Source organism: Salvelinus fontinalis, chromosome 5, assembly GCF_029448725.1.
Source record: "Salvelinus fontinalis isolate EN_2023a chromosome 5, ASM2944872v1, whole genome shotgun sequence".
NCBI classification, from domain to species: Eukaryota; Metazoa; Chordata; class Actinopteri; order Salmoniformes; family Salmonidae; genus Salvelinus; species Salvelinus fontinalis.
In genome coordinates, this window is record NC_074669.1 from 9,987,184 (window position 1) to 9,999,923 (window position 12,740).

A 12,740-nucleotide genomic window follows, 5' to 3' on the forward strand; every position below is an offset into this window, starting at 1 on the left:
AAGAAGTTCAATGTAGTCAGTCATGATACATTGTAGTCAGACATGTATCTGTATTTTCCCCCATATCTGGTTTTCTGATTGTAATATCCTTTACAACAGGTTGGTAAATACATTTATTTTAAAATACTGGCTAAGGGAATATAATGTTCTTGAAGACTGGACCTCCATTGGCAGCCCGGCAGGGAGTAGAGCGGGTTCAGGCTCACTAACACACTGTTACATGACTCCTTTTCCCCGGTCATGCACACATGATTTGGGCCATGTATGTCCCAGCTATGCAGTCTCCATGTGGGTTTCATGGGCCAATCATAGCACCATGTCTCCGGTCGCATAGGTCTGTCATAAGAGTCCGGGAACCTCTCGATTGGGTAATAAGTTCCCAGAGATCCCACTCCACCTCCATGGAGCCTCTGTGAGTGATAGAAAGGCAAAGTCCAGTCCACAAACCCAGTAGTGTCATAATAACCTCTAGGTTCCTGTGGATGGTACTGTGGCTTCATCCAGCCCCAGGATCCATGCAGCCCACTTCTACCCCCACAGTGCCTCTCCCGATGGCTACAGCCTAGCTCTGTCCAGGACCAGCCCAGAGAGCCACCTGTACTGTACCCGTCCTCCAGCTCCCTCTGGTGCTTGCTCCTGGCCTTCCTGTGCTGCCTGAAGTCCCCCAGCAGGAAGTTACCCAGGTGGGCTGGGTGGATGCCCCAATGGTGGCCCTTCCCGTCCTCGCAGCGGCCCACCTTGATTTATAGTTTGATACAATTTTGACTATAATTTGTTTTTAAATACATAGGCTATACAGCCAATACATTGTTTTTTTTATACAGAACAAAAATACAAATGCAACATGTAAAGTTTTGGTCCCATGTTTCATGAGCTGAAATAAAAGATCCCAGAAAAGTTTTGTTCGCAGAAATATTATTTTTGTCAAATTTTGTGCACAAATTTGTTTACATCCGTTAGTGAGCATTTTTTCTTCGCCAAGATAATCCATCCACCCGACAGATGTGGCATATCAAGATGCTGATTAAACAGCATGATCAATACACAGGTCCCCTTGTGCTGGGGACAATAAAAGGTCACTCTAAAATGTGCAGTTTTGTCACACAACCCAATGCCAGAGATGTCTCAAGTTTTGTGGGAGCATGCAATTGTCATGCTGACTGCAGGAACGTCTACCAGAGCTGTTTCCAGATAATTTAATGTTAATTTCTCTACCATAAGCCACCTCCAACGTCATTTTAGAGAAATTTGCAGTACGTCCAACCGGCCTCACAACCACAGAACATGTGTAACCAGGCCAGCCCAGGACCTAGACATCTGCCTTCTTCACCTGCGGGATCGTCTGAGACCAGCCACACGGACAGCTGATGAAACAGGAGTATTTCTATCTGTAATAATGCCTGTTTGTTGGGAAAAACTCATTCTGATTGGCTGAGCCTGGCTCCCCAATGGGTTGACCTATGCCCTCCCATGGCTGCCCCCCTGCCCAGTCATTAACTCCATAGATTAGGACCTAATGAATGTATTTCAATTGACTGATTTCCTTATATGAACTGAAAATGTTGCATGTTGCATTTATATTTTTGTTCAGTATACTTTACCTTCACAAAGCACTCGTTTAAGGACAGGTTGTGCCTCACGCTGTTCCTCCAGCCCTGGCCCTGACCCCCCGACCCCCGGGCCTTGAAGTAGGGGAACCGCTCCTCCATGGCACTGTAGATAGAGGCTAGGTTGAGCTTCAGAGAGGAGGAGAGGATGACTTTGGCGATCAGGGCGACGTAGGAGAGCGAGGGCTTTGTAGAGGGATCTGGATCTCCATGTATTGTGTCCTCTCCCTCACGAGTTTTGTTTCTGTCTGAGGGCTCGGACTGAATGTCACCCGGCAGACTGGATGTTTCTGTGGGGATGTCCTCGCAAACAGTGCTGAGGTCTGTCTTGAGGACCTCACTCTTTACTGGAACAGTGTCAGGGTCTCTGACTGACCCTGACCACAGGTCTTCCATCTCTGTCTCCTTGGAAATTACTCCACCTACCTTTACCTCTCTGAACATCCCTTCTACTGGCTGGACTTCTAACTTCTCTTTCTCTGTGTCCATATCTGTTTGTTTGTCGTGAATTTCAGTTGTCAGCTTTGCAGTACAAGAGTGTCTTTAGAGAACATTCCTACATGCTGTCTGGTATTAGTAGAAAGGCATTTCTGCTTTTGGCTACCTGTGTTTCTTGTGATGGTTTGATCGGTTTGAGTCTTTTATAGCTACTTTCTTCTTAACCACATTCAGTCCCTGCATGATTTGGGTTGGGCATGCCACATTCTCACAGATAAAAGGTACACTCTGATGAAACATTCATCATCAAAAAGGAAACTGTACATAGTGAATTCTGATAAGATGCTAGGTGGTCATTGTTTGCCATTTTGAGTTGCACAATGGGGTTAACCCTTAAAGAATGTTATTTCTGATAAGGCTAAGTATGTTATGTTCTGCAGAGTGCAGAATTTTGGACATTATGATAGAAAAAAAAAGGCTTTTCATATTTGAAACATTTTGGGGCGTGTTGGCAGTTAACCTGAAGTGTCTATAAGGAGTATCATCTTCAAATCAAACATGTTTTATCCAGTATTTAATACACGATTAACCCTTCAACCCTTATTAGGAGAAGTTGAAGAACATTACTTTCCACATAGGAAACAACAAACTATCATAGAAAACGTTGTTTTGGTTTGAATATAGTCTTTTGTGACAGCGCACACATGAGATCTGGTTCTCGGTCTCGAGATTAGTTGGAATCAAATAGGGAAGTTAGTTGAAATCAGCCTATAATTCCAATGTATTACTATGTATATCATTGTTGCAAAGTAGTGTCTCAAAGAAGAGGCATTGAGATGATATGTTCTCAGTATCTCCTGAGCCCACACTGCATAGTTGAAGTCCCTTCTGACCTATTTATAGTGCTGGCACTTGCTACAATGTCATCTGTAACTCGAATCCATCTGTTTAGTCACAGCATGTTGAATGTCAGTTGCCAGAGAAAAGCAGAGAACTCGGCTCTGCGATTCCCCTTCACTCTGTCACTAGACAGCCCAATGGCTGTGGTCGAACCAATACCCACCGCGGTCAGCAGCCTCCTGGGTGTCCCAGGTCTTATCACCTGGGTTGGGGATGAGGCGAACAACGCGGAGGTGATCGGTGGCATCAGGCCCAAGTCCTCTCCTCTTCCACGGAGAAGGAGCGCCAATGACTTAAAGGACTGTGAGCTCGAGCTCACCCCATTCAGCTCTCGGAGAGTGTCCTTTGCGGACGCCCTCGGCCTAAACCTGGTAAAAGTGAAAGAGTTTGACTCGTGGGACATAACAATCCCGCTGAACTTCAATGCCATGGAGGGAGAGAAAGAGGTAGAGGAATACTACTTGTCCTCATTATACACTCCTTCACCATCCCAAGAAGCCATGGTCCTGAGAGTTCAGGAGCAGAAGCTAGAGCTGGAGAGTATTGAGTTACTCCACCAGACTACAATACTAAGGGGGGTGGTCCGCGTTCTCAATCTCTCCCTTGATAAGATGGTGTACATCCGCACCTCTCTGGATGCCTGGGCCACGCACTTTGACCTGCTGGCAGAGTACATACCAGGGTCCAGCGATGGAGACACTGACTGCTTCTCATTCAAGCTCACCCTGGTGCCCCCCTTTGGGGAAAAGGGGGCCAGAGTGGACTTCTGTCTCCGGTATGAGACCCCTGTTGGGACTTTCTGGGCCAACAATAGTGACCAGAACTATGTGATGTTTTGTCACCAGAAAATCAAGGAGTCGAAAGAGAAACCACCAAAAGACAAAAGCGGGCGCAGGAAAAGCATCCTGAAAGCCATCAGGTGAGGATGGTCAGATTAATCAAAACAGGTTTGTTTTGAGTGTCGATTGATGGAATGATTGAATGCTAGTACTTTTTTAATCAAATGAATAGAGGGGTTATGTGTGGTCCAGTCTAGTGGTCCAGTAAAGTGACAGCTACACACTGCTTTCATATTGATATTGCCTCACCTTAACATACACCCCTTTCTCATTCCAAAAATCTATATATTTTTACTTCCTAAAGATAAAAAACTGACAGTTTATTAAAACATGATATTACAGTAAATGTTGGACAATTGTTGTTGGGGTCTTTTTGCCCGAGCTTTCATTTAATTTATTTACAGTTATGAGTTTCCCTGTGATGAAAACTGGTCGTCGACCAATGCTGAATCTTCAGGTAATCATTCCTTGTACTAAATCATTCAAAAGTCAAACGACTCAGACGTACTGCGGATAAAATCAATTAGATGAATTAACTAAAACCAACTGGAATAAATCCTAAACTAATGTCAATTATTCCTCTCTAGACCTACACAACCGTGGAGGAAAGATGGCTAGTGTGAACACTTCTGAGTCTCAGTCAGGAGCACTCCAAGATGATCGTCAGAAATTAATGGTGAGTAGTACCTGTGGCATTTGGATTTCGGAACATCTAATGATGTGTCATTTATCTAGTGTTTTCTTACAACATAAGCCTTTGTGATACATAGATTTACGTAACTTTTTCAAATGGGCGTTTGCAGGGCTTAAAAAGGACACTGGGTCTCGATGAGACTCCTTATTAAAATAAAGGTCTAATTAAAACATATATATATATATATACACACAGTACCAGTCAAACATTTGGACACACCTACTCATTCAAGGGTTTTTCTTTATTTATACTATTTTCTACATTGTAGAATAATAGTGAAGACATCAATACTATGAAATAACACATATGGAATCATGTAGTAACCAAAAAAGTGTTAAACAAATCAAAATATATTTTATATTTGAGATTCTACAAAGTTGCCAACCTTTGCCTTGATGACAGCTTTGCACACTCTTGGTATTCTCTCAAGCAGCTTCATGAGGTAGTCACCTGAAATGCAATTAAATTAACAGGTGTGCCTTGTTAAAAGTTAATTTGTGGAATTTATTTCCTTCTTAATGCGTTTGAGCTAATCAGTTATGTTGTGACAAGGTATGGGTGTTATACAGAAGATAGCCCTATTTGGTAAGTCTATATTATGGCAAAACAGCTCAAATAAGCAAATAGAAACGACAGTCCATAACTTTAAGACATGAAGGTCAGTCAATTTGGAAAATTTCACGAACTTTTAAAGTTTATTCAAGTGCAGTCACAAAAACCATCAAGCGCTATGATCAAACTGTCTCTCATGAGGACCGCCACAGGAAAGGAAGACCCAGAGGACTTCTGCAGAGGATACGTTCATTAGAGTTACCAGCCTCAAACATTGCAGCCCAAATAAATGCTTCGCAGAGTTCAAGTTACAGACACATCTCAACATCAACTGTTCAGAGGAGACTGCGTGAATCAGGCCTTCATGGTCGGACTGCTGCAAAGAAACCACGACTAAAGGACACCAATAATAAGAAGAGACTTGCTCGAGCCAAGAAACACAAGCAATGGACATTAGACGGGTGGATATCTGTCCTTTTGTTTGATAAATCCAAATTTGAGATTTTTGGTTCCAAATGCTGTGTCTTTGTGAGACGCAGAGTAGGTGAACGGATGATCTCCGCATGTGTGGTTCCCACCGTGAAGCATGGAGGAGGTGGTGTGGGGGTGCTTTGCTGGTGACAGTGTCGGTAATTTATCTAGAATTCAAGGCACACTTAACCAGCATGACTACTACAGATTCTGCAGTGATACGTCATCCAATCTGGTTTGCGCTTAGCGGGACTATCATTTGTTTTCAACAGGACAATGACCCAACACACCGACAGCCTGTGTAAGGGCTATTTGACCAAGATGGAGAGTGCTCAGCATATGTGGGGAACCCCTTCAAGACGGTTGGAAAAGCATTCCAGGTGAAGCTGGTTGAGAGAATGCCAAGAGTGTGCAAAGTTTTCATGAAGGTAAAGGGTGGAAATGCTACAAATTAACTTTTAATAAGGCACACCTGTTAATTGAAATGAATTTCAGGTGACTACCTCGTGAAGCTGGTTGAGAGAATGCCAAGAGTGTGCAAAGCTGTGATCAAGGCAAAGGGTAGCTACTTTGAAGAATCTCAAATATTAAATCTATTTTGATTTGTTTGACACTTTTTTGGTTACTACATGATTCCACATGGGTTATTTCATAGTTTTGATGTCTTCACTATTATTCTACAATGTAGAAAATAGTACAAATAAAGAAAAACCCTTGAATGAGTAGGTGTGTCCAAATGTTTGACTGGTACTGTATGGATATTTTTTTTAAAGAATAGTGATTTTCTTGTTATTGTGGCCTTCAAGGAGGGTTTAATTTAGTTTAATTAAGGGTTTAAACAGGGTTTAATTTAGTTACTTTTTAAATTTACAATAAATAGCATGGTAAAATGCTATGGTTAGGCTTAAACATTTTGGGGTGACCTCTGAAACAAGATAGTGTGAACCCTGTTGCTCTTTCTCAATATGTCATGTGATCGCTGCTGTCTGAGCACTTAGGGTCATTACTTTAACATTCTGTCCTAGTTGCATCTTTATGACACTTGAGGACATACAGTTTGTGTCCCCCTGAAAGAGTTAAATGCCAAGTATTTATACATTTTGCTTTACAGGAGCTAAGAGGGGTCTTACATGGTCACATGAGTGACTGAACTATACATTGCATTGGTAACACGCTCTCTTTTAAATGTATATTAGTCTCTCGTGAGTCGTGACAAACAAACACATTATAATGTTACTGGCCAGAGGCCAGTGCTCGTGAGATTTTGTTCGGGGACCAAGATTAAATGTATATAAATATGTTTTTGCTTAATCATGAACAATATTTAATCTGAACGTGCCTCTCTAGATATCATCCTCACCAAACAAGCCTAACCATTGAGGAGGCATTGTGTGGGAAAGAGGAACTGAATCTATCCTTCTTGCTGTTTGACAGGTTGAGAGCAGCCGGAACTCCAGCAGAAGAAACCGACGAAAGGCAGCACGATTGGCGAAGGTGCGGGACTACCTCACCCAGAGAGAGGATGAGACCCAAGAGAAAGAGAAGGGAGCAGTGGAATCATCACAGATCCCACAGGAAAGCACATTCCCACAGGAAAAGCTTTCAAATAGGCCTGAGGTACAACCACTGCCACCACAGGGCAGGAAAGGGTTTGGGCTGCAGGCAACAGATTCTCTGTCTACGTGCAAACTGTCTCCTGGTATCCCAGACAGCACGTCTTGGCAGGAGTCAGTGAAACCTGAGAAAATAGACCCAACGTTCCGATCAGCCCCATCAGAGCTGAGAGGGAAACAGGCCTCACTGATCCCCAGCAGCAAGCCAGATTCAACTGATCAACCTGCTGCTGTGAGCCAAAATGGTGATACGTCTGTTTCCAGTGTGGAGGGAAGTACTCTGATGCAGATGGAAACGGAGAAGGGGGGATCTGCCATCAGCACAGACATAATACATTCAGATGACATTGTCAGGTTGGAGAACAGCACAGCAGGCTCAGTCCCAGGCAGCCAGTACAATAGCTTTATGTTTGGTAATGTTGTGGCCCCACCATACTGTCAGGGGTTTTGTAGAGTGGAGAGTGGGAGTCCGAGCTTCACCCATAGAGGGAATCGAACAAGTGGTCAATTGCATGAATGGGATTCAACAGCCTGCACAGCCCAGAGTTACCCATCCACAGAGGAAGTAGAAACTCACTCCTGTGTTTCAGCTGATACTCGTGGAACACCTGAAGAGAAGCCTGTATATCAACACGGGTCACTTAAATCAAACCCAGAACACTTCAGCTCTGGATTAAGTACAGAAAGAGAGTCTAAACCTAAACTTCTGTCAGAAGAGGCAGGAGGTCTTCTCAGGACTCACACTGCCCTGAACACTGCTGCTGCTCTCAGGGCACAAATCCTCAATGTGAGCTCAGGCCTCCAGGGGTCTGAGGAGAACATTCTGCCTCCTCAGACCCAGATGCACCAGGACAGTAAGCTTTCACAAACACAAATCCCATTACCAAACACAACACCTTCACAAACTCCAGTAGACACAGCACTTTCACAAACACAAACTCTGATAGACGCAACACAAGGCAGTTTCCTACAGTCACAAACTGAAATGGGGTCAAAGCATGTCTCTGCTGAGATGACTCTGCAGGGGGCCAGTTGTGGATATGAGAGACCTGATGAGTCAGATGAAATGGAGAACCCTCTCTCAGCCAACACAGATGAATGGTCAACAAGCCCATTCACAGAAATAGTAGACACACGTATAGCCATGCTAGAGCCTGTGGATGCTGACCTAAAAGTTTTCACTTCAACGACAGAGACAGAGGAAAAGATCACCACTGAGCACCAAAACTTTGCTGTGCCCTGTACGGACACACTGGAGGAAGAAACCAGTGGGACAGCATTGAAAGATGATTCCATTGTCATTAATGAATGGACATCATTGGAGAAATTAATGATGAGAAAACAAACAGATCAAGTGAAGGATGAACTATCATTTGAAGTGTCAAACACTTTATGCAATGAAGACAACCGGCATTCTATTGACAACGAGGATTATTTTGATGTAGATGGAGAGATGTCAAACTATGTGAGGTATGATTATGAGAAAGACACTGACAAGGGCTCAAAGTTCAAAGAAGAAGATATTCATAAGGAAGTTGAACTGGTAATGATGAACAATAATAAGTATTTAGTTCCTACAAAGAAGGAGATAGACGCAAGTAATGGACAACCATTTCTAAAGAAAAATCGAATAGTAAAAGACTGGGAGGGGACTGTGGAAGAGGAAAAGGAGGACATGATGGGGGAATATGTGGAGGAGGACGAAGGGAAAATAGAAGAAGAGGAGATGGTGGTTGGGACAAAGGAGTTGGAGGAGACAGGGGAGGAAGTGATGAAGGAGAAAGAAGAAATTATGAAACGGGAAAAGATAGAAGGAATGGTGAAGGAAGGAGAGGTGGTGGTGAAGGGAGAGGGGGAAATGGAGAAAGAAATGGAGGAGGTGGTAGTTGAAGAAGAGATGGAGGATTTAAAGGAGGAGGATGTTAAGTGGATAGAGTGGGAGGAGGAGGAGATTGTAGAGGAAGAGGAGGAGGAGGAGGAGGAGGAGGAGGAGGAGATTGTAGAGGAAGAAACTGCAGATGTAGAAGTAAAGGAAATTGTAGTAGATGATCAAAATGAGTTGGTAGATGAGTTTAGCATGAACATGGACAAGATGAATGAGGGTCAGGGTGGTAAGAGCACAAATGTAAAGGTCACAGAAAAATCAAGCTCAGAAGATAATACATTAATGACAAATGAAGTGTCAAATCTTTGCCAAAAAGAAGCTCTCAATGACGTAAGGCACACCAAGCATCCTGGAGTTGAAGAAATGGAATCAATCAATGGAGAAGAAGAGTCCTGCATTCAATCGGATAAATCTGCCAGTGGGAACGAGGATGAAGAGGAGGGCGAGGAGGACCATGCTTCCACAGAGTCTCTGTCAGAGGATGAGATGGAGCTGTACATGCGCAGTCTAAGGGCAGTGCAGAAGATACGAAACAAGGACTTAGCCTTGAGTCTTGGGAAACGGCCCTCCATAAGCAGAAGAGGCAGCAAACCGTCCATGACGTCCATCAGTGAGTCTATGGATGAGGAGCACCCGAGCAACCAGGAAGATCAGCCAGACACAGAGACAGTGGAGCATCAGCCTACAAGTACACTGCCCCTAGTGGAGGGAGGGCAGGATAGCACCAGGAGCAATATAATGTGGTGGAGAGAATCATTTTCTTGGCATAAACCCTCAAAAACACTGTTAAACACCATCCTGTTTGTAGTGTTCTATTTTGCTGCATACCATTAGGACTTTCTGGTCTGTTTTAGTCTGGCTGGTTTGTCAGGGGGAGAAACAGCCAATGATAATAAATACAATAGGTTGAGACCTGTGAAAATATATTTCAGTGTCTATAAAGTGCACGACAATTAAGTTTCATTATTTGTCATTATGCCTCATCTCTAAATATAGCCTCTAAATAAATGTTAAACAATATATTTTAAGAAGCACATGCAGTGGCTGATAAAGAAAACAGATCTGGCAGTAAGAATAGGCTATAGATATAGATAGTCTTGACCATTTGGGACCCCTTGGCAATTTCGCTCAGGACAGGTTACAGCCAAGACTTAATCAATATTTCGTTTTGTCTCATTTATTGATATGGATATAGCCTCTGCGTGATGGGATTGTGCAATGTAAATGGTTTTAACAAGCCTACATACAGAGTGGAATTCATTAATACAACAGTCAAAATGCCTAATATAAAGGCCTACAGTCTGTGTTCCCAAATACTGAAAAAAGTGTGATTCATTAGTTTACATGATCACTACAGTAGCCCCACGCGGCTATACAAATGTATTATGCAATAATATTGCCATTAAATAACACACAACAGCATGGCATATTCAGATAGTGGAATAAGCCTAAATCATATTTACTTTCTATTTTGCAGCTCGGGCGGTTTTTCTAGACAAGGCTCTTCTGTGTCTTCATAGTATCATTCTCAAACAAGTCATTTGCTGAAGGCCCAAGCCTATAGTATGCCATCTACCAATATAACGTCATTATCGAATTGCGTTCTAAAACAAGCTCTAGACTTTTATTTTGGAAATGAAACCGGAAGCTGCAAAGCATCTCTAACGTCTGGGCTAGAGTTGCGTGATTGACTAGTTAACTTCGACTAGCTACGTTCGGTTCGGTTCATGTCCTTTGCAGATGCCACATTCCTGACAAAGGTTTGTATACATACAAAAGATCTGTAACCGAGTAAAGGGAGACGTAATGTAAGAATTGATAGAATTCATTGTCGTTACATAGGGTTTGTGCATTTACAGATCTAATTTAACAGTTACGTTCCATGTGAAAATATATTCCAGTGTCTAAAGTGCTCGACAATTAAATTTCATAATTTATCATTATGCCTCATCTGAGACTACATGTAGATGACACAAATGACAAAAGGTAACCATTTTTGGTAAAATGATTTGTGGGTAAAAAGTAGAATATAAATGTTGACACAAAATAAAGACTTTGAATTCAGTATATTCCTCGTTCTATTCAGATTTGATCAAAATAAATGTATATATTTTTTTACATTCTTATTAAAATTATGTTAACAGGTGAGTATGTTTTATAATTAGCCTATGAGGGTCAGTTAGTTTAAGGCAGACCCTTCAATAGAGCACACAATATACACAATATTATTTATCCAATATGTTTTGTGACGTTTCTACATATTGGCCATACTACGGTTGCATCTTGTACAGTACGCTGTTTGAGCACAAACTAGTTCAAAGCCCTGTGTTCAAATAACTCTTCTTGGCTATTAAAGTTCTGTATTATGTCATGTTTCATGTTTCACGTGGACCCCAGGAAGAGTAATGGGTTATCCTAATAAAATACAGAATACCCAGTTACAAGGCTGTGGACCATTGCTTGGTGTGATTACTGTTAACAACTTTTATTGCTTTATTTTATTTGGTGTAAATGAAGCTGATTTTAGATGTATTTTGTACCAATGCCTCCAGATTCATAATAGCCATGTACAGTATGTTAAATATGGTTAACAAAAATTGTCTATGAATCTCTTTTTCTGATAATATACTACAGTCAAACTGTAATTTCCTACAATCTTTCAACAAATAAAGCAAAAATAAAACCTAACAGACTATAATTGACCCCCATGCATACGTACAGTACACTCGACACACATTTAAAACACATCTGAACATTTCCCACAGTGTGACTCAAACCGAATGCAGAACTGTTGTGATGAAGCAGGGGCAGACTGGGACCATAAATCGGCCCAAGTATTTCTGACACACTGTCCCACCAGGGTCACATGGGCTGGTCCACTAAACTATTTAAAGCCGGAGCACGGAACCCCGCCGATCCTCTACGACTGGAATACCGACATAATCTGCCCGAGGACTCCAACAGGCCCCTCAGGTGTGACGCCCGCTGAAGGCCCATCCTGCTAACCTACTAGGCCTGTTAGCTACCTAGAGCTACCTGGAACCCTGCTAATTCCACGACTTGTCTATCGACGTCACCGCACGAAGAGGCAAAAACAGACTTCCCCCCCCATCGCGACGTCCCCCAAAGGCTAACTTGCCTGCCCCGGTCTGCTAACTGCTAGCTTATCTTGCAGCTAGCGCAGCCAGGAAGCTAGCACCAGTTAGCAAACACAATTCTACAATTCACAACCTCTCTTTCGCCATCCGGCTTGGATTCTCTGTCGACACGACCACGTCTGGTCTGCAGACGTGCCCTCAACCGGTGCCCTCAACCGGCCTCCGTCTGAGCAGACCCCCTCCGTCTGAGCAGACCACCCGCCGGGCTACTAACTTTAAACGCGTGCTAGCTTAGTGGAGGCCTCACTGCTCCATCTACGACTGCCCCCTGGACACTATGATCACTTGGCTACATAGCTGATGCCTGCTTGACTGTTCATTAATTCATGGTACTCCATTCTGTTTATTTGTGTTTTATCTGTCGGCTCTGTGCCTTAACTCAGGATCTGTGTGTAGTTAATCCGACCCTCTCTGCCCAGTCGTCGCCATTTTTACCTTCTGTTGCTGTGTTAGCTGACTAGCTGCTGTTATCTCACCTGTTGTTTTAGCTAGCTCTCCCAATCATGACCTGCAATCACTTTATGCCTTATTGTATGTCTCTCTCAAATATCAATATGCCTTGCATACTGTTGTTCAGGCTAGT

At 42.9% G+C, this 12,740-nt stretch overlaps 1 protein-coding gene across 1 annotated transcript; it reads left to right on the forward strand.

Moving 5' to 3' along the window:
- Window positions 1–1,218: 1,218 nt before the first annotated feature.
- LOC129855073 (uncharacterized) lies at window positions 1,219–11,687 on the forward strand. The gene is made up of 4 exons (XM_055922363.1): window positions 1,219–3,864; window positions 4,189–4,241; window positions 4,372–4,460; window positions 6,936–11,687. The coding sequence occupies exons 1-4, from the start codon at window positions 2,825–2,827 to the stop codon at window positions 9,831–9,833; spliced, it is 4,080 nt and encodes a 1,359-aa protein (XP_055778338.1). The 5' UTR covers window positions 1,219–2,824; the 3' UTR covers window positions 9,834–11,687.
- The last annotated feature ends 1,053 nt before the right edge of the window (window positions 11,688–12,740 follow it).

What these genes read in the sequence shown, in the direction of transcription:
- LOC129855073 (XM_055922363.1), top strand. Translation starts at nt 2,825, where the DNA reads ATGTATTACTATGTATATCATTGTTGCAAAGTAGTGTCTCAAAGAAGA. An exon ending in AGCATCCTGAAAGCCATCAG is followed by an intron (nt 3,865 to 4,188) that starts GTGAGGATGGTC and finishes ATTTATTTACAG; the next exon opens with TTATGAGTTTCCCTGTGATG. An exon ending in ATGATCGTCAGAAATTAATG is followed by an intron (nt 4,461 to 6,935) that starts GTGAGTAGTACC and finishes GCTGTTTGACAG; the next exon opens with GTTGAGAGCAGCCGGAACTC.